Source organism: Notechis scutatus, chromosome 13 (genome assembly GCF_049901735.1).
Source record: "Notechis scutatus isolate UNSWTSFEM ecotype Mainland chromosome 13, rNotScu1.2, whole genome shotgun sequence".
Lineage (NCBI taxonomy): Eukaryota > Metazoa > Chordata > Lepidosauria > Squamata > Elapidae > Notechis > Notechis scutatus.
The window spans coordinates 7053895-7079829 of record NC_142021.1 but is presented as its reverse complement, the minus strand read 5'-3'; the positions used below and the strand labels follow the sequence as shown (position 1 = coordinate 7079829).

The following is a 25935-nucleotide window of genomic DNA, read 5'->3' as shown; positions in this document are numbered from 1 at the left end:
TTTGGTTTTGAGGTGAGCATGTTCACAGTGGACGAGACACGGGGATACGGGTAGTTCCCTAACTTACAACCAGCATTTCCACTGCTAAGCAAGGCGGTTGCTAAGTGAGCCGCACTCAACCCTCCCATTGATTCCCCGTTTCTTCCTTTTTTTTCTTTTTCTTTTTTTGCAAGGCGGTTGAGCAGCTGAATATAAAAACCAAGACCTTTAAGGATCTGTTGAGCGATGAGCCCTTTTCCAGGCAAGATATTATTACATTGCAGGTAAAGTTTTAAAAAGAATGAAATGGGTTTTGGTTTTGGCATTCTCCTCTTTCCAGTTTTTTAAGAGTCTCCATTTCTTCTCTCTCTCTCTCCTCTCGCTCACTTCCCCTCTTCTCTCTCCCTCCTTCTCTTTCTCTCTCTCTTCTCTTTCCTCTCTTCTCTCTCTTCACTCTCCTTTTCTCTCTTTCTCCTGCTTTTTCTCCTGCTCTCTCTCCTCTCTCCCTTTCTTCTCCCTTCTCTTGTCTTCTGTTCCCTCTCCCTCCCTCCTTCTCTCTCTCTCTCTCCTACTTTCTCCTCTCTCTCTCCTCTCTCTTTCTTCTCTCTGCTCTTCTCTTCTGTTCCCTCTCCCCTTTCCATCCCTTCTTCTCTTTCTCTCTCTCTTCTCTTTCCTCTCTCCTGTTCTTTCTCCTGCTCTCTCCTCTCTCCTTTCTTTTCCCTTCTATTGTCTTCTGTTTCCTCTCCCTCCCTCCTTCTCTCTCTCTTCTCCTTTCTCTTCCTCTCTCCTGCTCTCTCTCTTCTCTCTTTCTTCTCCCTGCTCTTCTCTTCTGTTCCCTCTCCCTCCCTTCCCCCTTCTCTCTCCCTCTCTCCTCTCCTCTCCTCTCTTCTCTCTCTCTCTCTCTTCTCTTTTGTCTCTCTCCCTCCATCCCCTCTTTCTCACTCTCTTTCTCTCCCCCCCATCTCCTCCCCTCCCGACTTACTGAACGTCAGTTCACTTTTACTGCTGGGCCATAAAACTAAAGATTTATTTACCAGAGAGAGCAAACAATTTCAGGGCTGAGTGAAAGGCACAATTATGTCACTTAATGAGAGATGGGGCAATCCGTTCCCTCTCGAGTGAGCCAATGGAATATTATTGGAAGAAGCTTTCTTATCGCAAGACACAATGCCACATTCATCTGCGCCCCCCTTCTGCCATTTGCATTCCAACTGACATCTCCTCCTCCTCCTCCTCCTCCTTCCTCTTCCTTCGACCATTCTCTCAGCTCTGGGTTTGGATTCGGGCCAAGGGGCGTTCATCCTTGCCCGCGGTGCCGGATTTTTATTTATGTATTTGGCAGTGGCAGAGGGGGGAAAAAAAAACTGCTCTGGAATCCGTCCACGTCACATTTCAAAAGAGATGGTGCCGGAACGAAACAAAGCTTTTTTTTTAATCCCATCTGCCCTGATGGCTCCCCCAAAAAAAAAAAAAAATTATGAATAGAATAGAATTCGTTATTGGCCAAGTGTGATTGGACACACAAAGAATTTGTCTTGATGCAAATGTTCTCAGTGTACATTAAAAAGAAAGGATACGTTCATCAAGAGTCAAGAATCATTAGGTACAATGCTTAATAATAGTCATAGGGTGCAATAAACAATCAAAACCTACTAGGAAACAATCAATATGAATCATAAGGATACAAGCAACAAGGTTACAGTCATGAGTCACAAGTGGGAGGGGATGGGTGAAAGGAAGGATGGGAGGATTAATAGTAAAAGTGATAGTAATGCAGACTTAAATAAATAGTTGGACAGTGTTGAGGGAATTATTTGTTTAGCAGAGGGATGGCGTTCAGGGGGAAACTGTCTGTCAGCATTCCAGAAAACCTCCACTCCAACAAATAACTCCGAGACAGACATCCTCTCCAAGGTTCCTTTTATTAAGTAAACTGGCACATCCAGGAAATCCCAAATCTGAAATTTCTGGGTTTCCTTGCAATAAGTAAAAAATTACAAATCCACCCCCTGCACCCATCATTGCATCACATGCCCCAATCATCATCCGTCCCAACTTGAGACGTCCTCTCAACCAGGTGCAGAAATAACATGACCTTGACTTAGAAGAAGGTTATTATGTCTAACTACATATACACTCCAAGAAATTCCCCCCTCCCACTTTCCCAGGCTCAAGAATGTGAGTGTGGAAGCGTCTGGTGATAGATAGATAGATAGATAGATAGATAGATAGATAGATAGATAGATAGATAGATAGATAGATATGATCAGGATAGATAGATAGATAGATAGATGATAATGAAGAAGAAAGAAAGAAAGAAAGAGAAAGAAAGAAAGAAAGAAAGAAAGAAAGAAAGAAAGAAAGAAAGAAAGAAAGAAAGAGAAAGAAAGAAAGAAAGAAAGAAAGAAAGAAAGAAAGAAAGAAAGAAAGAAAGAAAGAAAGAAAGAAAGAAAGAAAATACTTTATTGGCCAAGTGTGATTGGACACACAAATAATTTGTCTTGGTGCAAATGCTCTAAGTATACATAAAAGAAAAGATTCATTTGTTAAGAATCAAGAATCATAACGTACAACACTTAATGATAGTCATAGGGTACAATCAGCAATCAAATCATACTAGGAAACAGTTAATATAAATGGTAAGGATACAAGCGACAAAGTTATACAGTCCTACAATCACAAATGGGAGGGGATGGATTGATAAGGAGTGATGAGAAGATTAACAGTAATAGTAGTGCAGACTTTGTAATAGTTGAACAGTGTTGAGGGAATTATTTGTTTAGCAGAGTGATGGTGTTCGGGAAGAAACTGCTAATACGGCTTCCAAAACTGACACTGTCCTTGTGTCTAGTTGTTCTGGTGTGCAGTGCTCTATAGCATTGTTTTGAGGGTTGGAGTTGAAACAATTAATGTGCAGGATGTGAGGGGTCTGTAGATATTTTCACAGCCCACTTTTTGACTTGTGAAACATACAGGTCCTCCATGGAAGGCAGGTTGGTAGCCATTGTTTTTTCTGCCGTCCTAATTACTCTCTGCAGTCTGTCTCTGTCCTGTTGGGTTGCAGAACCAAACCAGACAGTTACAGAGGTGCAGATGACAGTAATTCCTCTGTAGAACTGGATCAGCAGCTCCTTGGGCAGTTTGAGGCTTTCTGAACGGAGTCGGATGCGCAGCACCGCTCAGCATTGTGTTCCAAAACTCCTATTCTTCTCTTTTCAATTTATTTCGTTTTAGGATCCCACCAACGTGGACAAATTTAACGTGTCCGGCTTTTTTCACGTGAAGAACAATTTGAAAGTCACTGACCCGGGTAAGGAGGATGGTGGAAAACTGCAGGTAGTCCTCGACTTACAACAACCATGAAGGCCCCAAACTTTGGTGGCTAAGCGAGACCTTTATGAAGTGAGCTTTGTTCCATTTTGCGACCTTTCTTGCCACACTGGTTCAGCGGATCGCTGCCGTTGTTCAGTGAGTAACACGGTTGTTAAGTGAATCTGGCTTCCACCATTGTCAGAAGGTCACAAATAGGGGATCACATGACCCCCTCCCCCCCCAAGGACACTGCAACCGTCATAAATGTGAGTCAAGTTGCCGAGTTTCCAAATTTTGATCCACAACAGTCATAAGTGTGAAAGCATGCTGGCTGAGGAATTCTGGGAGTTGAATTCCACCCATCTTAAAAGAATTCTGGCTGAGGAATTCTGAGAGTTAAAGCCTCTTCAAGCTGCCACATTTTAAGTAAGACAGCTTTAGATGCTGATTAGCTTCAGTGGCCTCCAATATTTCACCGCCGCCCTGTTAACACCTGTAGCTCTGACCCTCCCCAGTTTTCCCAGGTGAGCAAGGCCATTCCTGACCTGTTAACAATCTTTTGCAGATGACGAAAAAGCCAGGTCCGACCCCTCCTATTACCTGAAAAATGCCAACATCGAGACCAGAGAGACGCTGTTGGAGTTATACAAAGAATTCAAAGGGGACGACATTCTGGCAGCTACCATGAAAGAGCCAGAGAAGAAGAAAACGGACAGGCTGAATGCGGTGAGTTGATTGGTCCAGGGCCATTTTCAAAAAGGGACTGGAGAATGGAGCAGATCTAGAACCCTGCATTTCCAAACTTGGCCGCGGGAAGATGGGAGGACTTCAACTCCCAGAATTCTGGCACAAGACGTAGTAGTAACGCCGGTTGAATCCCACCCCTGTTTATACTAGAGTTTTTAATTGTATATTTATGGAGCGTTTTTATTTTGTTCTGGTCTCTGGTCTATGACTATAATAAACTGAAATGGATGGCTTGACCTGGCATAAAAGAGAAATACAATGAGGAGGGAAGAGGAAAACAAAACAAGGCAGATGACCTGTTTGGAGTCCAGACTGGCCCACCGTGGCCGCCATTTTCCACAAAGACAACTCTCTCCTGGCATCCTCCACGGTGTATGCACACACACCCCCTCCTCCTCTTTCAATGCAAGTGGCCCTCCACGTGCGACCACAACGAAGTCCAAAACCTATGTCACTAAGGGGGACATAGTTTGGCCCCATTTCACGACTTTCCTTGTGCCACGTTGGTTCAAGCGAATCCCTGCCGCTGTTAAGTTGGTACCACGGTTGTTAAGCGAATCTTACAAAAGGGGATTGCTCGACCCCGGGGGGACACTGCAACCGTCATAACTACAAGTCAGTTGTCACGCGTCCGAAGGTAAATCACGTCACCAGTCCTGAGAGTGAAAAACGGTCCTAAGTCGCTTTTTTTTTACAGCGACGATGTAACTTCGGTCACTAAATGAGCTGTTGTAAGTCAAGGACTACCTTGTACTGCAAATATTCTCACCCTGAGGTCCTCATCGGTTGCTGTTTTAACAGGCTCACTATTCCACTGGGAGAGTCAGCGCCTCGTTCACATCCACTGCCATGGCACCTGAGACGACCCACGAAGCAGGTAAAATAGACTTCCGAAGGCAAACCTTTCCACTGGTGAATTGTTCTAACTCTCAGGAAATGTCTCCTGAGTGCTGGGTTGCTTCTTTCCTTGGTTAGTTTCCCTCCATTGCTTCTTGTTCTGCCTTCTGGTGCTCTGTTTATATATATATACATTTATTACATATTTACTTCGTTCTTATTTACTGTTATTTCCACTCTTTGAGGACCGTGTGTTGATCGGTAACATATAGAACAGAATATAGAACTGAATTGATTGAGCTTTCGAGAGCTTAAAGAAATGAAAAGGGACGCGATTTTTCTTCATCGTATTTTCCAAATCTCTCCTCTCTTTAGAATAGAATACAATACAGTACAGTACAGTACAATACAATACAATACAATACAATACAATACAATACAATACAATACAATACAATACAATACAATACAATACAATACAATACAATACAATACATACATACAATACAAATACATATATACAATATACAATATACAATACAATACAATACAATACAAATACAAATAATACAATACAAATACAATACAAATACAATACATATACAATACAATACAATACAATACAATACAATACAAATAATACAATACAATACAATACAATACAAATACAATACAATACAATACAAATACAATACAAATACAATACAATACAAATACAATACAATACAAATACAATACAATACAATACAAATAGAATACAATACATCTACATCACAGAATAGAATAGAATAGAATAGAATAGAATAGAATAGAATAGAATAGAAGCTGGAAGGGACCTTGGAGGTCTTCTAGTCCAACCCCATGGTTATCCACTCTCTTCTTAAAAACTTCCAATGTTGGAACATTTATAGCTTCTGGGGGAAAGTTGTTCCACTAGCTAATTGTTCTCACTGTTAGGAAATTTCTCCTTAGTTTTAGGTTGCTTCTCTCCTTGGTTAGTTTCCACCCATTGCTTCTTGTCCTGCCTTCAGGTGCTTTGGATAATAGCTTGACTCCCTCTTCTTTGGGGCAGCCCCTCAGATATTGGAAGACTGCTCTTGTATCACCCATGGTCCTCCTTTTCATCAAATTAGATATACCGATGCTTAAGTGGCAAGGCTGTTGGTTCATTGCAGAGGGAGCCGTACACATTAAACCAGCCTTAAAGAGAGAGAGGGAGGTGGACGGTTTAGAAATACGAAATGTATATAAACAAAAACGCATAACTTGAAACCCTGTGACCTCTCTGAACAGCTGCCATTGACGATGACGTGGTACGGTACCGGTATGTCAAGAAGAAGGGTTACGTCCGGTTGCACACCAACCAAGGGGACCTCAACCTGGAGCTTCACTGTGACATGGTAAGGAGTTAGTCGGCTTGTTACCGTTGGTTGCCAAGTCTTCAGGTGTAGAAGAAGGTCCTTCAGATGCCCCAAGGTGGATGGTCCTAGAAATAGCAATAGCCGGTAGGTTTATATACTGCTTTACAGAGCTTTACAGCCCTCTCTAAGCAGTTTGACAGAGCCAGCCTTTTGCCCCCAATAATCTTGGTCCTCATTTTATCGACCTCGGAAGGAGGGAAGGCTGAGTCAACCTTGATCCGGTCAGGATCAAACTGCTGGCAGGGGGCAGAGTTAGCTTGCAATACTGTATTTTAACCACTGCACCATAGATGGATGGATGGATGGATGGATGGGGAGGGAGGGAGGGAGGGAGGGAGGGAGGGAGGAAGGAAGGAAGGAAGGAAGGAAAAAGGAGAAAAGGAAGAACAATAGCAATAGCTCTTAGACTTATATACTGCTTTATAGTGCTTTACAGCCCTCTCTAAGTGGTTTACAGTCCTCATTTTACCCACCTTGGAACAATGGAAGGCTGAGTCAACCTTGAGCCAGTCAGGATCGAACAACTGGCAGTGGGCAGAGTTAGCTTGCAGTACTGCATTCTACACAGTGCACCGTCGATGGATGGATGGAAGGAAAGGGAGAAAAGGAAGAGCAATAGCAATAGCCCTTAGACTTATATACTGCTTCACAGTGCTTTCCAGCCCTCTCTCAGCGGTTTACAGAGTCAGCCTCTTGCCCCCAAAAATCTGGGTCCTCATTTGACCCACCTCACAAGGATGGAAGGCTGAGCCAACCTGGAGCCAGTCAGGATCAAACTGTTGGCAGCCGGCAGCATCAGCCTGCCATACTGCATTCTAATCACTGCGCCAGCCCAGCTCATCTGTAAAATCTTTCCAGATTGTGGATAAAATGTGGATTCCCACCTGTGAAGTTTTTATCATCCCCGCTTAGTGACTTGCATTTTGGGCTCAGTTTGGGGGCTCGTAAGGCGAAGAGTACCTGGAGTAAAAACAGAGCGGTGTGTTTAAAACAGGCTGACGAACCCCTCTTGCGATCGGCGTCCAAGACAAACGCTCTGTGATTACCTGGATGAATCTCCCTGGGGAGAAGAAGGAGGGTGGGAAGAGGTTTGCCTCCAGGGTGTATGTTTAGATCCTCCATGTGGAGGTAAGAAGCAGGGAGCCTGGGGGTGGGTGGGTGGGGGTGGCTTCAGATGTGGCCAGTGGGCAAAGTGGTGGACTTCTTGCCACAACTTGGTGTTGTGCAGGAGCCTTTCATTTTTCTCCCTGCCTGTTGAATAGCCCTGAGCCCTGTCTCGTTCTTTCTCCTCTTCCCCCTCTTTTTCTGTGTCTCCTTCCTTCCCTCTTGCCTTCCTTCCTTCCTTCCTTCCTTCCTTCCTTCCTTCCTTCCTTCCTTCCTTCCTTCCTGCCTGCCTGCCTGCCTGCCTGCCTGCCTGCCTGCCTGCCTGCCTGCCTGCCTGCCTGCCTTCCTTCCTGCCTGCCTGCCTGCCTTCCTGCCTGCCTTCCTTCCTTCCTGCCTTCCTTCCTGCCTGCCTGCCTGCCTGCCTGCCTGCCTGCCTTCCTGCCTGCCTGCCTGCCTCCCTCCCTCCCTCCCTCCATTTCTTTCTCTTTCTTCCGTCTTATCCTCCCTCCCTCCCTTTCTTCTGTCCTTCCTTCTCTTTACTTCTTTCCCATTTGTTCTTATCCCTCCCTTTCTTCTGTCTTTTATCTCCTTCCTTCCTTTTTCTTCCATCCATCTCCTTATGTCTTTAGGTTCTGCCCACTCTCTTCCTCCCTTCCCCTCTCCCTTTAGCTCTTTCCCTTCTTTCCTTCTCATCCTCCGCCCTTCTTTCCTTTTGTTCTTCCTTCTCTTTACTTCTTTCCCTTTGTTCTTTATCCTCTCTTCTTATTTATCTCTTCTTATTCCATTTATCTCTTCTTATTCTTCCTCCCTCCCTTCATTTTGTCCTTCCTTCTCTCTTTAATTCTTTTCCTTCGTTCTACTTCTCTCTTTATCTCCTCACTTCCTTCCTCCCTTTATCTCTTTCTCTTTTGTTCTTCCTCCCTCCTTCCCTCCCTTCATTTTGTTCTTCCTTCTCTCTTTACTTCTTTCCCTTTGTTCTTATCCCTCCCTTTCTTCTATCTTTATCTCCTTCCTTCCTTCCTTTTTCTTCCATCCATCTCCTTACATCTTTAGTTTCCAGTCCTTGCCTCCCTCCCTCCCTTTATCTCTTTCCCTTCTTTCCTTCTTATCCTCCCTCCTTCCCTCCTTTCCTTTTGTTCTTCCTTCTCTCTTTACTTCTTTCCCTTTGTTCTTATCCCTTCTCCTCTCTTTATCTCCTCCCTTCCTCCATTTATCTCTTTCCTTCTTATTCTCCCTCTCTCCCTTCCTTTTGTCCTCCCTTCTCTGTTTACTTCTTTCCCTTTGTCCTTTATCCCTCCCTTTCTTCTCTATCTCCTTCCTTTCTTTCTGTTCCTTCCTTCCTTCCATCCATCTTGTGGAGGCCATGGGTCCCAGATCCCTCCTTTGCACATCAATCCTAATTAAAGCATCCCTGACAGATGGCCATCGAGAGCCTTACATTGCTGGAATCACACACTCCTCCAGTGGCCCAGTGCCATGTGCATCTCTTCGATTGGAGGCGTTGAAGCCGTGTCATGTTTTTGTGGCCTCCGTCGAAAACCCTGGTTGAATGTACTTGTGAAGATTTCAGGAGCCAGTAGGTTAGGAATCACGGAAGGAGACCATTTTGGACAACAGAAGGTAGCTGGGAAGAGCTATGACTCATGGGTAGAAGGAAGAAGACAACGTCACCCGGTGATGCGTGTTAAGACATTTGGGCTGGAAAGGACTAGCGCTGCTAAGGGGTGTAAGGGGTGGGGACTCATGTGCATTGAGGATTTTGTCCAGCTCACTGGTGTCTTCCTTGCGGCGTATGGAACTTGTTTTTCCAAAGGTCCCAAAGGTGCAACTGGAACTTTCTTCGTTTCTTTTCCTTGTGGATGTTTTTTTTTTCTCGAAGAGGTTTCACTCCTCATCCAAGAAGCTTCTTCTGTTCTAACTGAACGGTGGGGAATTCAGGATTCTTCAGTCAGAACGGAAGAAGCTTCTTGGATGAGGAGCGAGGAAAAATAAAGTCCAGTTACCTCCTGAAAAAACACCTTTGGGACAACCGTGACCTGAGAATCTCCCACTTTTCCAAGAGCCTTCTTCCCTAGAACAGGAAACAAGCATTTTAGATCTATCAGAAGACAAGTTTTAAAAAAAAAGGATAATACAAGTTGGGCAGTTAGGTAGAGCCATTGCATTTCTTGATGGCAAAAAGAAAAGAATATACCGGGGTTCTAACCCAGATCGTGTCCTGCGGTGGTGTTAGTCTACCTGCAAAGAACTTTACTACTCTGAAATTTGTCTGAAACGGTATAGGGCAGTGGTGGCTAACCTTTTGGGGCTGTTGGCACCCAGAATGCAATGCGCCCCCTGCGCATGAACGTGCAATCCCCGTCACCCCCTTATCTGCCCTGCGCCTCACAGCTGATTTTTTGGCTGGTTTGAGGCCTTTTTTGGCATCTCAGAGGCTTGGAAAAAGCCTCTGCAAGGCTTTTCAGGGTGAATAATATGCCTGTTTCGTCCCTTCCGGTATTACAGGAAGTGACGAAACGGGCCTATAATTCGTCCTAAAAAGCCTTGCGGAGGTTTTTCCAAGTCTATGGGAGGCCGAAAAGGGCCCTGAAACCAGCAGAAAAAATCAGCTGTGAGGCGCACGCATGTGCAGTGAGGTAAGTTTGCCTGCGGCTCATGTGTCAGCACAAATGGCTCTGTGTGCCATAGGTTCGCTATCATGGGTATAGGGTCTCCTGCTTGAGCTGGGGGTTGGTTTGGAAGACCTCCAAGGTCCCTTCCAACTCCGCTAATCTGTTATTTGATCTTCAAAGACTTCTCAGTTACTTGTAGATTTGGCCAAAAGAGCTTCTGGATCTCAGAGCTAAAACTGGTTTTAATTCCTCTTTGCCATGTTCCCTATTCTATTTTTTCTTCTTCTTTTAATCAGAATATCCTCTTTCTTTCATTTCTCCTGTCTTTCCCCGGTCATCTAATCTTGGAAAACCACAACCTCCCTTGGTGAAGTTGATGCTTTGTTCTTTCCGAACGTCTTTTGTCTCCCTACCCAACGTCCTTTTGCTTTTGACCAATAGCAAAACGGGTCGAAGCCGTGAGCCAAATCAGATTTTGGTGGTTGTGGGGGTTTTTTTTCCCCCTCCCGGGAGCTCAAAGCCAAAAATTCCAAAATCTGGAATCTGGCGAAATGGCAGGAAAAATAGAAGAAAGGAACGGGCTTCTTCTCTTTCCAAGGGAGTTTTCAGCTGTTTGTTTTTTTCCAACCCCTTATCCTTCCTTTCAGGAATGTTGCTAAGGCAACCCTGGCTTGCTTGCCAGAATGTTATGCGCCTCGTATGATGCACACGCAGTGGCCATGGGAACCAGTTCTCTCTCTCCATGCGTGTGGAAAGAGGAGAAAGACCGCGTGTGTATAAATATAAATAAAATCAGTGGAAAATAATTTGCAGCCCACAGAGTGTTTGTGAAGGACGCCTCTTATCTCTTTTTCCCCTGTTGCTTAAATTCATTATTGCTTTGCTGAGCGCGCAAACAGGGCTTAAAATTTCCTTCAAGGAAAATTCCTTTTTGCAGATAGTTCTCCACTTACGAACATCCATTTAGAGACTGTTGAAAGTTAGAACAACACCTACACCGTCATAAATAATGAGTCAGGTGCCAAGTATCCAACATTTGGTTGGAAATGCGGCAACAATTGTGAAAACTGGTCATAAGTCACTTTTTTTCGGTACATCGCACCTTTGAACAAGCACTAAAACTATTGTATGTCAATAGTTTTACCTATAATCTCAGCCATAGCTATGATTTATTTATGATTTATTGGTTAAATTTTATTACAGTAATCCTCAAGTTACGAATGCCGTTGAGCCCAAAATTTATGTTGCCAAGTGAAACGTTTGTTAAATGAGTTTTGACCCGTTTTACGGCCTTCCCACCATTGCTAAGTGAATCGTTGTATTTGTTAAGTTAGGTAACGCGCTTGTTAAAGGAACCCAGATTTCCCCATGGACGTCACTTGTCAGAAGGTCGTAAAATCGGAGCCCAGGATGCTGCAACCATCATAAGTGTGATGTCAGCTTTGGAGGCCATATTAGCACCAGACGCTTCCACATTCTTGAGCCTGGCAAAATGGGAGGGGGGAATTTCTTGGAGTGTATGTGGTTAGACTTAATAGCATTCTTTTTCTAAGTCAAGGTCATGTTATCTCTGCACCTGGGTGAGAGGACATCTCAAGTTGGGATGGAAGGTGATTGGGGCATGTGATGCCATGATGGGTGCAGGGGGTGGATTTGTAATTTTTTTACTTATTGCAAGGAAACTCAGAAATTTCAGATTCGGGATTTCCCGGATGTGCCAGTTTACTACTCTTAATAAAAGGAACCTTGGAGAGGATGTCTGTCTCGGAGTTATTGGTTGGAGTGGAGGTTTTCGGGAGCGCTGACATATGAACCAATTGTCAGAGATGTGAATTTTTGATCGTGTGAGCATGGGGTGGCTTCAACGGTCGTAAATGTGAAAAACGGTGCTAAGTCCCATTTTTTTAAAGCGCCGTTGTAACTTTGGTCACTAAATGAACTTACATTGGAGACTGCCTGTATCTGGCCCTGGGGCTTCGCTAGGAGGCTTAAGACAATAAAAATGAAGAAATGAACCAAACTATACCGCATTGTTTCTCTGTATCATATAAATATATGTGGGTATATGCCTAATTTAGTAATTATTTATCTTGTCATGTTTATGTAGCTTTTTTTGGGAGGGGAGATCTGTACGTCACAAAATTTCATTTTAATGTATGGAAGTACCAAGCAATAAAATAAGCAATGGAAAAGAAAATGACAAGAACCTATCTGATATGATAACAAAAGACAGACAGAGAACAAGTGTTTTGTTCATACCCTGAACGGCTTTCCTGGGTAAAAACAGACTCAATTCCATTCTAAGCAGTGGTTTGTTTGTTTTTCTGTCTTTCCCAGACCCCTAAAACCTGTGAAAACTTCATTAAACTCTGCAAGAAGAAATACTACGACGGGACCATATTTCACCGATCAATTCGCAATTTCGTGGTGAGTATCGAACCAGGAGGCCAAAGGTAGATTCAAATTAACAGAGTTGGAAGAGACCTTGTAGGTCGTCTAGTCCAACCCCCTGCCCAAGCAGGAAACCCTACACCATTTCTGACAGACGGCAGTCCAGTCTCTTCTTGAAAGCCTCTAGTGATGAAGTTCCCACAATTTCTGTTCCATCGGTTGGTTGTTCTCACTGTCAGAAAATTCCTCCTTATTTCCAGGTTGAATTTCTCCTTGTTCAGTTTCCATCCATTATTCCTTGCCTGGCCTTAAGGTGCTTTGGAAAATAGCTTGGCCCCTTCCTCCTCTCTGGGGCAGCCCCTCAAATATTGGAAGACCGCTGTCATGTCTCCCCTGGTCCTTCTCTTCCCCAGACTAGCCATGCCCAGTTCTTGCAACCGTTCATCATATGTTTCAGCCTCCAGACGTTTGATCATCTTGGTTGTTCTTCTCTGCAATCTTAGGTCTGCAAACTAGAGAAATGGTGTGTGTGGGGGGGGGGAGATAGAGAGAGAAGAGAGGATGAGGAGAGAGAGAGATGAAAGAAGAAGAGAGGAGAGAAGAGGCGAAAGGATGAGAGAGAAGATGAAAGAAGAGAAGAGAGATGAGGATGAGGAGAGATAGAAAATAGAGGAGAGAGGCATATGAGAGAGAGAAGATAGAGGAGAGGAGAGGAGAGAGGAGAAAAGAGAGAAGAGGAGAGAGAGAGAGAGAGAAGAGAGGATGGAGAGAGAGAGTTGTGGGTCTTGATTAACGGCTTTCCTGGTGCAGTTGTCACCATCCCTTCTGGATCAACAACTGCAGGGAATGTAAAACTTAACACTTTACATGAAGAGAAACATTTCCTGGAGCGCCAGAGTTCCCTTACCAGCTGATAAAAAGTAACACCTTGAATGATCTCAACAATTAATCCACGGCTGTTCAGCTTTTCCCCCATCCCACCTTAACATTGTCTTTATCTTTTGAATGTCTAGATTCAAGGTGGAGACCCAACCGGGACGGGGACAGGTAAAATATCTGAGATTTTCTTTCTCTTCTTTCTGGTTTGATTTATGTTAAATTTTTGTGGACCCTGCAGGAGATGGAGAATCTCGTTAGTCTATGGTAGCCAAAAATAGGAGGAGTCTGCTGGCATTCTTAATTTAATCAACTAAATTATTCCTATCTTAATAGAAATAATAATAATAATGATGATGATGTTTAAATTAAGGTCCTGTGTTCCGAATCCATTGCTGCATCTCAGCTGCGGAGTTGAGAAAACATTCAGGATTTGGGGAGGAGGCAGTCTCCACATTTTGAGGCAGTTTGGTTTATTGGTTAAGATACTGGATTAGACTAGAGTAGAAACCACGGAGACGGTGAGTTCTAGTCCTATTGTATCCAACTGGGTGACTTAGGGCCAATCACCAGGAGCCAGTGAGTTCTAGTTCCACCTTAGCCATGGAAGCCAACTGGGTGACTTTGGGCCAATCAACAGGAGATGGTGAGTTCTAGTCCCACCTTAGGCATGAAAGCCAACTGAGTGATCTTGGGCCAATCACCAGGAGCCAGTGAGTTCTAGTCCCACTTATATATATATAAGATGTCTTATCCACCATCCATGGAGTGTCTCTTCCACCATCCATGGAATATCTCCTCCACCATCCATGGAATATCTCCTCCACCATCCATGGAATATCTCCTCCACCATCCACGGAGTGTCTCCTCCACCATCCACGGAGTGTCTCCTCCACCATCCACGGAGTGTCCCCACCATCCACGGAGTGTCTCCTCCACCATCCACGGAATGTCTCCCCACCATCCATGGAATATCTCCTCCACCATCCATGGAATATCTCCTCCACCATCCATGGAGTGTCTCCTCCACCATCCATGGAGTGTCTCCTCCACCATCCATGGAATGTCTTATCCACCATCCATGGAATGTCTCCTCCACCATCCATGGAATGTCTCCTCCACCATCCATGGAATGTCTTCTCCACCATCCAGAGAAGGTGCTTCTGAGGAGCTATGGTGGAACCCAAGAGTTGCTCCTAGGCAGCCTGTTGGCTTTTATTTCATGTGGAAAATTCTCCCCTGTCCCTCTTAACCTTCTCACCCTGTCTTCATTCTATCAAGTGGAAGGAGGGCCGGCTTTAAGGCATGTCCATGTTTTTATTTCAGGAGGAGAATCGTACTGGGGAAAGCCGTTCAAAGACGAACTGAGGCCCAATTTGTCCCACACGGGGCGAGGTGTCCTCAGCATGGCCAACACAGGGCCCAACACCAACAAATCTCAGTTGTAAGTGGTGTACACGGTGCTCCTCGGCCACAATTGAGCCCAAAATATATTTTGAGAAATTTGCTCTGTGAGTTTGGCCCCCTTTTAACGACTTTTCTTGGCCACGTTTTAAGTGAATCCCTGCGGTTGTTAAGCGAATCTGGCTTCCCCGTGGGCCCGGCGTGTCAGAAGGTCGCAAAAGGGGGGAATCACGTGACACCCCCCCCTTTCCCCAGGGAGGCTGCCCCCTTCATAAAGGTGAGTCGGTGGCCAAGCCTCCCAAACGTATATCGTGCAATGGTGGGGATGCTGCCAACGGCCTTTTTAAGTGTGAAAAAGGGTCAGAAAGTGGTGCCGTTTGTAACTTTGGAGCTCTCGCTGAGGGAACCGTTGTAAGTCGAGGACTGCCTGTGCGTACCTTGAGCTGAGAAGGAATCCCAGCTGTTTGTGTCAAACCTGGCGTTGAACTCCATATTTTGGAAGCTCTTGAAGGGTTCGTTTCATGGCTCCCTTTTCTTTTCTTTCTTTTTTTCCTTTTCAGCTTCATTACTTTCCGCTCCTGTGCGTACCTGGATAAGAAGCACACCATCTTTGGAAGGTAAACTAAGACTTTTCTCTCTATCCAGGGTTGGGCTGCTGGGGGTCCACGGGGGTTCGGGAGGGTCCCCTAGTTAAGATTCTGTGCAGTTTGGAGAAACCCCCAAATCCCACTCCTGGCTGGCCCCGCCCACCCCTCCCCTCCGCTCCCAGGAGTCCCCATGGCTCTATTCTCCTATTCTATTCTATTCTTTTCTCCTGTTCTATTATTATTCTATTATTATTCTGTTGTTTTCTATTATTTATTCTATTATTATTCTGTTGTATTCTATTATTTATTCTATTATTCTGTTGTATTCTATTCTATTATTCTATTCTATTATTATTCTGTTGCATTCTATTTATTCTGTTGTATTCTATTCTTTTATTAATCTTGTTTTCTATTATTTATTCTATTATTATTCTGTTGCATTCTATTATTTATTCCTATTATTCTGTTGCATTCTATTATTTATTCTATTCTATTATTCTGTTGTATTCTATTTTTATTCTATTATTATTCTATTCTTTTATTCTATTCTATTTTATTATTCTATTTATTATTCTATTTTCTATTCTATTATTCTGTTGCATTCTATTATTTATTCTATTCTATTATTTATTCTATTCTATTCTATTATTATTCTATTCTATTCTATTTATTCTATTCTATTATTCTATTCTATTATTCTGTTGCATTCTATTATTTATTCTATTCTATTATTTATTCTATTATTCTATTCTATTCTATTCTATTTATTCTATTCTATTATTTATTCTATTCTATTATTCTATTCTTTCTTATTCCATTCTAAATGGAAGCAGGCTAAACACCCCAGCTGCCTTCCATTTGGTGCTTATGATTTCCCTTTGGACTTATCAGGGCCACCACCGGGTAGCCTCCTCCTGTTCCTTCCCTCCATTGGGCACGCCAGCTCCCCCCCCCCGAATTTTGAAGTTGGTTGGGCTTTTCATGCTACGTCGTCCTTACTCCGCGCGGGTTTTCTCTTCCTTTCCCCAGAGTGGTAGGCGGCTTTGAGACCCTCACTGCGATGGAGAACATAGAGAGCGATCCCAAAACGGACCGTCCCCAGGTCAGTCTCTGTGGGGCAAAAAATCAAACGGGGATGGAAAAACAGCCTTGGCTCGATTTAACGATTTTAACTTTGCACCAAGCAGCAGCCAAAGGCCTCTCTTTTTTTTTTTTAACTTTAGGAGGAAATAAAAATCAAGTCCACAACAGTTTTTGTCGATCCATACGAAGAGGCCGATGCCCAGGTGAGAGTACAAAAAGAGTTCAGGAACTCATTTGCCAAATTACCCTCCCAAATTCTCTCATATATTTGTTTTCATTTGGCTGGTGGGAAATTCCAGAAATACTGGAATTTTTGCACGACCGGATGGGTCGGTGAGTGATCAAAAGTTTCTATCTGTCGTTCTCTCAAAAGCTCTCGGCCTGAGTGGCCACACAGAGTATAGGTAGTCCTCACCTTATGACCACAAAAGCAACCTCATTGGCTAGGAGTTGTGCCTTTGTGTGGTTATTCTCAGATCCCACCTTGCTTCCTTTCTCAAAAATGAGGAAGCAACAGAGGGCAAGAAAGATCTGTCTTTCCTTCCTTTTTTCTTCCTTCCTTTTCTTTTTCTTCCTTTCCTTCCTCCCTTCTCTCCATTTTTCTTTCTCCTTTCTTCCCCCTCTCCATTTTCTCTTTCCTTCTTTTCCCCTTCCTGCTTCATTTCTTTCTTTCTTTCCTTCCTTCTTTCCCTCCCTCCTTCCCCTCTCCTTTTCCTTCCTTCCTTCTTTACCTTTTCCTTTCTTCCATCCTTTCTTCCCTATTTACCTCTTTTCCTTCCTTCCCTTTCCTTCTTTCCTTTCCTCTTCCTTCCTTCCTCCCATCCTTCCTTCCCTCTTTATCTCTTTTCTTTCTTTCCTTCCTTCTTTCCTTCCTTCCTTCCTTCCTTCCTTCCTTCCTTCCTTCCTTCCTTCCTTCCTTCCTTCCTTCCTTCCTTCCTTCCTTCCTATAGCTGCTCATCTCAACCAATAACTCTGAGCACCTTACAGTTGTAAAAACTAAAAATTTCGTGCAGCTGTTGCCCACCTCACATTTTCAGCTGATGTGCTCTGTGACCCATTTGAAACCTCATTTTCAAGGTTTTTTTTCAGGAAGATTGATCTGACTCCATTCACTTTCTCCAAGGTGGCCCAAGAACGAGAGAAGGCCCAGCAGGAAGAGGAGGCAACGAAGAGAGAAAGCAAAGAAGTCCCAAAGAAGGAACCTCCCGCACCCAAAACTTATCGCACAGGAGTTGGGAAATACATAAATATAGCAGCAGCGTAAGTTCTGGTTGTATTTTACTTTTTGGAATTCCTAGGTTCTTTTCGATGGGGAGATCAAGCAATCCTTGCATGTGTATGTGATCTAGAAAAAAATAACCTCTGCCAGTTGATCCTATTGAATTTGTGCGAACATTTTTGTGGGTTCAGGTAGTGAAAAATAGAAATAGAAGGATGGGATAGGATAATGAATAGAATAGAAATGGAATGGAATGGAATACAGTAGAATATGGAAAGAATAGAATATGGAAAGAATAGAAAATAGAATAGAATAGAATAGAATAGAATAGAATAGAATAGAATAGAATAGAATAGAATAGAATAGAATAGAATAGAATTAAAATAAATAGAATAGAAAATAGAAAAGAAAAAATAGAATAGAATAGAATAGAATAGAAATAGAATGGAATATAATAGAAAATAGAACGGAATATAATGGAATTAGAATAAATAGATTAGAATAGAGAATAGAATATAAAATAGAATAGAATATATAGAATAGAATAGAAAATAGTATAGAATTAAAATAAATAGAATAGAATATGGAATAGAATAGAATGAAAATGGAATGGAATGAATTAAATGGAATGGAATAGAATGGAATGGGAATAGAATAGAAAGAATAGAATAGAAAGGAAAGAATAGAATAGAATAGAATAGAACAGAACAGAACAGGAAAACATAATACTAGGATGGAATGGAATAGAGAAAAGGAATAGAACAGGACCAAACTAGAATCAGTCGGTCCCAAAGGAAAGCACCTTAGAGCCAGTTAGATGAGTGGATGAAGGCCAGATCCCTTAAGGTGTTTGCTTCCTGCTTCTCTTGACCTCCCATTCAAAATGACATTAGAACTTTTCACGCTTCACTTTTTTTAATGTTCCAAAACTGGCTCCTCCGAAAGAAGAGGCGGAAAGACTTTCACTTATTTATTTTTTAACCACTAAAGTGGGGGGAAACTACTAGTTGATGTGTCCTCCTGGTCTCCCCTTTGTCCATTTCTGCTCCTCTCTTGCCCTCTTTTTGGAGAACCTTAAAGGTAGGCTCTGTTTGTAGGAATGGGGAGGGTTTGACGTGGGCATTTTGTGACGCAGGAAGCGAGCCGCGGAAGAGGGACCGTCCACCAGCGGGATGGCCAAGAAGGAGAAGAAAACCGGAGGCTTCGGAGACTTCAGCTCGTGGTAGCCCATGGAGGAGGACCAACTCCAAACCTTCCAGCTTGGAATGGAGAAGAGCCAGGTCTGTGCCCTCTGCCCCTGTCCAAAAAAACATGAGACTCTTGGCTGCAACCTTTCCCCTTAATATTGTTTCCCTGGCAGCCTTTTGTGGGCTTGGGAAGAGCTTTGGTGAAAGCTTTTCGCAGAGTGCCTATAAGTCAGCGACAACCCAGAAAGATTCCTGCAGATTTCTTTCGGTGGGGCGTGGTTCCAAGTAGAAGAAAGGAGAAAGATCTTCCATTTCACAGCTGAGTGATTGGATTTGGGAGAAGACAGTTTGGGTGGGGGAAACCACAGTCCCTCCCAAGCTCTTCCCATTTTGAAGAGCTGCCCAGATGCTCTTGAACAACAAACTTTTATCTCTGCAACCTGTGGATTTCCCACCTAGACATTCCAAGCCAACATCCTTGTTTACAGGTGGTGCTCGGTGAGAATTCTGCTTCAAAATACACACACACACACCCCAATATCCACCTAATGCCGCAACTCTGCTCCAGTTTCTCTTAGCTACTGAAGAGCTGTTGGCCCATCTTCTCTCTGATGTGTAGCCTAAAATACCTGAGGAAGCCTCTAGGAAAACTCCCTGTGGAGTTATTGTTATTGGCCTAACCCAGCTAGCCACTTGATCTTACCTACCTCTTTGGGGAATTTCAACTCCCTTCTTTTGGAAGACAGGAGGATTTCTGGACCCCCCAGAAGCAAACTGATCCAAAACCAAAGGGCGTAAGTGATCGATTACTTGCTAACAGTGATAAAAGTTAAGCAGACAGAACAGTAACCGGGAAGCGTTTGTGTGAAGAAAGGCAAAACAGCAACAAGGAAGGGTTGAAGGATCTTTGGAGTGGTGTGGTTACCAAGAGGTTGAGCTCTCGCTATTGGGAGGTTGTGAGTTCAATCTTAGGTAGAGCAGATATTTCTCTTTCTGGGCACACTGAGACCATATCTGCTGAACAAAAAACTCTGCATTGGTGACAGGAAGGGCATCGGGCCAGTAAACCGCTCTGCTAGCTCCATTCAGTTGCCCAAGCTCCGCTCCGCGAGGGATTATGGGATTGTTAAAAGAGGATGATGATGGGTTGAAGGATCTTTCCCAAAGATACAAAGGTGCTGCATTTTAGCCCCTTTTTCTTCATCACTGCCCTTTGATGGCAGTGCTTAGTTCCCCATCTCCACCAAAATGGAGTTGCTGTTGAGGACGTGTGCTTTTAGTTTGGCCCATTTCAGAAGTCCATTCCTGAAATTATCAGCACCGGCCATCCATCTTGAGCCTTCTGGGAAACCTACACATCTAGAGAGGTCAGTAAAATCTCTCAAGAGTTGTCGTTCAAATGTCAGAAAACATTGAGTTTGGGTCAAACTTCCTGATGCCTCTCACATCCAATTTCTAACAGTAGTTTCCAAGCTAAAAAACACACACACGAGGAGGTTGGGGTTTTTTTTCTTTTCTTTTTTCTTTTTTTTTAAAAAAAATCCTTAATCGCCCACCACTTTTTCCTTCGGGGATGATCTCATTGACAAATGTTCTGCAGCAGAAGGAAGATGACAATTAACTCCATTCATGCTAAAAATGAGAATTGCCACTTGTCCTACCGAGCTAAAATAGGGAGTTGGCTTTGGGCACAATCAATCTGCTTGAGTCTTGTGCTACCTGGATAGAATATTCTAGCTGTGTAGTCCGATCAGTCACTGGTTTTCTTTGCTAAAATTATTATTATTAATTTTGGGGGGGACTGTTCAGGGATTTGAGGAGAAAACAGTGCGTATACACTCCGTGCAAATTGAAAGAGTGGTCTTTTGAAAAATTAACCTGTTGCAATGTACTTTTGTACAAGTTTCCTGGGTCACAAAATTTGTAAGCGGGATGGATTCCGTGAAATATTTTTCATTAAAGTTTTACATTTTCATTTGTCTCCCGATTGTCAGTTTGGGGCTCAACCTCCCCATCCCCTAGAAGCCTGCTGACTTAGGATTTTCCCCCACCCCAATCATTTCATTGCCAGAAAAATGAAGTCACCCATATTTTTAAGAAGAGACTGGACTGCCACGTGTCTGAAATGATATAGGTTTTCCTGCTTCAGCAGGGGGCTGGACTAGAAGGCCTCCAAGGGTCCCTTCCAGTTCTATTCTATCCTATCCTATCCTATCCTATTCTCCTATTCTATTCTATTCTATTCTATTCTATTCTTCTTCTTCTTCTTCTTCTTCTTCTTCTTCTTCTTCTTCTTCTTCTTCTTCTTCTTCTTCTTCTTCTTCTTCTTCTTCTTCTTCTTCTTCTATTCTATTCTATTCTATTATAATATTCTATTCTTTCTTCTTATTCTTATTCTTCCATTCCATTCTATTATTCTTTTCTATTCTATTCTTTCTTATTCTTCCATTCCATTCCATTATTCCATTCTGTTCTATTCTATTCTATTCTATTCTATTCTATTCTATTCTATTCTATTCTATTCTATTCTATTCTATTCTATTCTATTCTATTCTATTCTATTCTTATTCTATTCTATTCTATTCTATTCTATTCTATTCTTTCTTATTCTTCCATTCCATTCTTCTGTTCTATTCTTTCTTATTCTTATTCTTCCATTCCATTATTCTGTTCTTCTTTCTGTTCTGTTCTGTTCTGTTCTGTTCTTTATTCGTTCCGTTCTTCCATTCCATTCTATTCTATCCTAATATTCTATACTTTATTCTTATTCTTCCATTCCATTCCATTCCATTATTCTATTCTTTCTTATTCTTTCATTCTTCTATTCTATTCTATTCTTTCTTCTTATTCTTATTCTTCCATTCCATTCCATTATTCCATTCCATTCCAAGGTTTGTAATGGGCCTCGAGTCCTTTTGAAGAAAAGGTTGTAGTTTTGCCTGCGTATGAAAATAGAAAGAAGGAGGCAGGGCAAGAAGTGGAAGAAAAATTACGAAGCTGAAAGGAGGCTGGTGAAACTTGCCAAGTTCAGAATGATCTAAAAGTATGAATATGTTGTAAAGAAGGAAAACAACCCAGTTTTCCGCAGACTGACTTTTAAGCCAACAAAAGAAGAGTGAAGTGAATCATTAGCAGAGAGCAATGCTGAGGAAAGCTTGCTGCATAAACTGTTTAGGGCAGTTTAAACCCCCAAAAGTAAGACCAACAGCACTACATGAATGCATCAGAGCACTGATGATATTACCTAGGCAGGTCATGAAAGGTCTGCTAGAAAACCATGCTCAGAGGACCTCCACCTCCTCTTCCTCCCCATCTTCTCCTCCTCCCCCACTTCTCCTCCACTCTGCAGACCCCACACCCTTCTAGCACTGATGATGTTACCTAGGCAGGTCATAAAACGTCTGCTAGAAAACAACCAAGCTCAGAGAGCACCAAGGACTTCACAAACTTGTATTAAGTTAGTAGTGCCCTCAAGAAAAACCTATAATACCTTGGATGGAGTTGTTCCAATCCCTTATGGGCTCCATTGGAGGAAGAAGCCAACAAGAACCTGAAAAATTGTTCTGGGATTGAGTTATACTCTGAAGGCCCAGGAGAAGTGGCCATTAGTGGCTGTAACCATTTTCCATAAAGAGCATTTAACGAAAGCTTTTAATGTCTACAGCCAAGTGAGTCATTCCTATTAAGAAAGGTTATGCAGGCTGTATTATTTATGTTTTATTGGAAAGTTCTAATTTTATATAGAAGACTCCAATGCACGATTTCTAAAATAATTTCCTGATCAGAAGAAGACATTGTTCGGCACGGAACAACCAAGCAGAGCCAAATAAAAAATGGAAAGATATATTTTTTTTTTCCTGATCCAAGTGCCCTCGTACTCATTATTTCCCTATACCAAAACTATGTCTTTCTTGTAATTCTATTATCGGTTCCAGGTATTATGCTTTTTTTTTCTTTTTTACAATTAATGATCTGATCCAGGATAACAAAAGCCATTTCAGCTGAATTGAAAAATAAAAACAGCCTTTTCATCTAATAATCCCGCTCTGGAACAGAGTATCCAACCTTGGTAATTTTAAGACCTGTGGACTTCAGGCCCCAGTTTTCCCCAGCAAGTCTTGGCTTCTTCTACTTTGGAGAAATATTTTGGGGCTCCAATGGGTGGGGTACTCCACACCGGAGATGGTTAGTAAACCAGAAAGAAAATCCCTGCTTCGCTCTGTTGTATTTTGATTTTTAACTTATTTAATCTCTGTTTCTTTTCTCTACGTTTTAACCTCATGTACTTGCTGTTGCATTGTCGTAAGCTGCCCAGAGTTAGCTTGATGGTGAGCAGCATATAAATTTAATAAATACATTTTTGCCAGGGTACCAAACTGGACGTTTTCAACAATAAGACTGGACAATCATTTGACCAGGATGGTTATGTCTTCTGCCTTGAGCAGGGAGTTGGTCTAGAATGCCATCCAACCCTATGATTCTTTTGTTCCAGTTGAATGTTTTATATGCTTTAGGATCTATTCTCTGCAATTTTTCGAGCCGATGCCTTTCCTGCTTTCTTTAAAGACAAGAGGCAAATGTTTCAGACACGGGTTTTTGTTTTTGGGGGAAAGGAAGTCCTAAACAATGCTGGATAGAGCGGCCTTGAATGCTTACCTCCTTTCCTGCGGCAGTGATGGTCTCTCAACTGGAAGTGATGTCAAACCCCTTGGGAAGGAAGCCCTAAATTGAATTAAGAGCAAGGAGGAAAATGAATTGACGGGCACTTCAGTCTTCGTGGTTTCTCTTTTCCTTTGCAAACCCTTTTTTCTTTTAACATTTTGGCTAACCCGGTTCTGAATTAGCCAATCCCCACTTTAGCTCTGTATTTATCAACTGGCTAAGAAAACTTACCATCCGCGGGCAATTGTGGAATTTAAGCAAAGGATTGGTCCCCACTTTGTGTGACGACTCTCCTGAATGCTTCCCCAGATACCTCTTCTCCAGATGTCAGCTCGGAGGATAATGAACCGGTTCTGGGCACACCTGGAAAGGATTTGGTCAGTGGCTCCGAGCAGCTATCTGAGAGAGAGTTGGCTCAACCACAGCTGCAGCAGGACAGCCCAGAGGCTTCAAGTGGGGAAAGGATGCAGCTACAGCCAGTCAACGAGGAGGAGGAACTGCCTTCTGCACTTGATCCAAAAACACATAGGGTAGAGGTCAGCCAGATTACTCGCGCGGAGGCAGCCTCGCCTCTCTTGATGGGCTGTACCAGAAACTGGCTTTTCAGCACATCAGACAGATGGAAGTGATGCTCGGAACGACGTGTTCATTTGCTAGCTGTGTGTTTTCTGGCTGTTGTGATTCTTGCCTTGCTTCAGATGGACCTCATGCCTCGAACTCAGATCATGTCTTGCAAACTCTGGACTTGCCTTGCCTCGTGAACCCTCTTGTATTGTGGATTTAATTTTGACTGATGGGTTTATCTCGATTTTGAAACTTTCAAGGGCCTCGCGGACTCTTTGGCCATTGTTCTGGAGACTAACGTCGGTCTGCTTGTAGCTGGACTTAAATCGGGACAGTTCTAGGTTTTGGATGAAGGGAGTTACTGGGGAGTATTAATAAACCCACTAAACCAGAGTTATGTGTGTGTGTGAGAGAGAGAGGGCATGACAGCACACCTTGATTCCTAGATTGTCCGTTGGGACTCAGTCCAAAGCAGCTCTCCTCATATGACAGAGGGAAGCTTCTGCAGTTCAGGGATCGCGCAAAGCTCTCCAACTATACAGAGGAAAGTTTAATTCAGGACATTCAGCGCAAAGATAAAGGATGGAAGGATGACTTGTACTCGCTTTTGCGATGTCTGTGAGCTGCCCGGAGTCGCTCGACAGTGAGCAGCGTATAAATTTATCAACAAATAAAATAAACTTTCCCCGGGCACCAACTGGAGGTTTCCCAAGTTATTGCACGGACGTATCGATTTAAATGGGGATGGCGCAGAGCTCTCCAAAAACACAAGAGGGGAAGTTCTACGAGGATTCAGCACAGAGATGACGGATGGAAGGACAACTCCGATAAGAGAGGGAGGCTGAACGTCAGAGGGAGACGATGCGGCTTAGGCTGCCTGCGTTGGTGAGCCGAAGCGAACAGCGCCAACCATTGTGTGGATTGTGCCCACAGCCGTTTCTCCTCATTCTTGGCCTCCGGCGTCTCATCGCCTCCAGATTAGAGCCGCAGCGGGAAGAAAGGGGATCTTTCTGCCAGATCAGCAAGGGTTTGTGACAATCGGCCTTTGTGTTGTTGCCACACACACTGGGCAGGCAGGCAGAAAACGAACAGGAGTAGGGTTTTGGTTTTTTTTTTCAAACAACCCAAACTATCCGTTTTTGCCACCCGGAGTTCTTGTCAGGGGGGGTGGGGAAACAGTCGGCATATACATTTAATAAACAAATAAAAAATTGAAATATTTTCTGAAATGCAAATAGGTGTCGACCTATAACTGTTTAGTGACTGAAGTCGCAAGCGCCCTGAAAAAAATGGACACAACACTTACGGCCATGACACGATCCCCACTGTGATGCAATTAGAATGACTCATATTTATGATGGTTGGAGAGTCCCGGGGGCTGTGTGATCCCTTTTGCGACCTTCTCACGAGCAAAGTCCATGGGGAAGCCAGATTCACTGAACAACCGTGTTAATTAATAACTGCAAGGATTCACTTATCGACTGTGGCAAGAAAGGTCGTAAAATGAGGCAAAACCCACAAGTATCTTGCTTAACAACGGAAATTCTTGGCTCAGTTTTGGTTGTAAGACGAGGACTATCTATGGGAATAAAACCTTGATTCTGTATCCAACTTTCTCGCTTAGCAACACAAGTCCTGGGCTCGGTTACAGTCATAAGTCAAGGACTATCTCTTGGGGAGCAAGACTTTGAGGCCCGTCTCCGATCTGCTTTCTCACCAAACAAAAATGACGCATCAACCATTTGGGGAGGAAAATGCGGCCCGAGCAGGGAGGGAGGGAGGGGGAGGGAGAGAGAGAGAGAAAATAAAAAGTCACATTCAACAAAACAACGGAAAGTTTTTATTGTGATACTGTCAAAGAGATACAATAAAGTGAAACCACAAATTGTGTATAGTATTGCTGAGGCGAGAACCAGGAAGAAGCCACGTCAGCTGCAAAAAAATAAAGCA

General features: G+C 43.2%; 1 protein-coding gene and 1 long non-coding RNA gene across 2 annotated transcripts in view; both read left to right on the top strand.

Moving 5' to 3' along the window:
* Positions 1-20734, top strand: part of PPIL2 (peptidylprolyl isomerase like 2) — a 34172-nt gene extending 13438 nt beyond the window's left edge. The window contains exons 7-20 of the mRNA XM_087942440.1: positions 1-12; positions 174-263; positions 3214-3289; positions 3857-4017; positions 4840-4915; positions 6169-6275; positions 12350-12439; positions 13417-13450; positions 14606-14723; positions 15244-15300; positions 16300-16372; positions 16494-16556; positions 17477-17613; positions 18708-20734. The exon at positions 1-12 is cut by the window's left edge and continues 80 nt beyond it. Coding sequence (XP_087798566.1) covers positions 1-12; positions 174-263; positions 3214-3289; positions 3857-4017; positions 4840-4915; positions 6169-6275; positions 12350-12439; positions 13417-13450; positions 14606-14723; positions 15244-15300; positions 16300-16372; positions 16494-16556; positions 17477-17613; positions 18708-18798 — 1185 coding nt within the window. The 3' untranslated portion in view covers positions 18799-20734. The remainder of the gene's footprint in view (positions 13-173; positions 264-3213; positions 3290-3856; positions 4018-4839; positions 4916-6168; positions 6276-12349; positions 12440-13416; positions 13451-14605; positions 14724-15243; positions 15301-16299; positions 16373-16493; positions 16557-17476; positions 17614-18707) is intronic.
* Positions 20735-21496: 762 nt separating this feature from the next.
* Positions 21497-25771, top strand: LOC148129614 (uncharacterized). Its single transcript, XR_015745221.1, has 2 exons — positions 21497-22011; positions 22149-25771. It is a non-coding gene; the product is annotated as an uncharacterized LOC148129614 (long non-coding RNA).
* Positions 25772-25935: the final 164 nt, after the last annotated feature.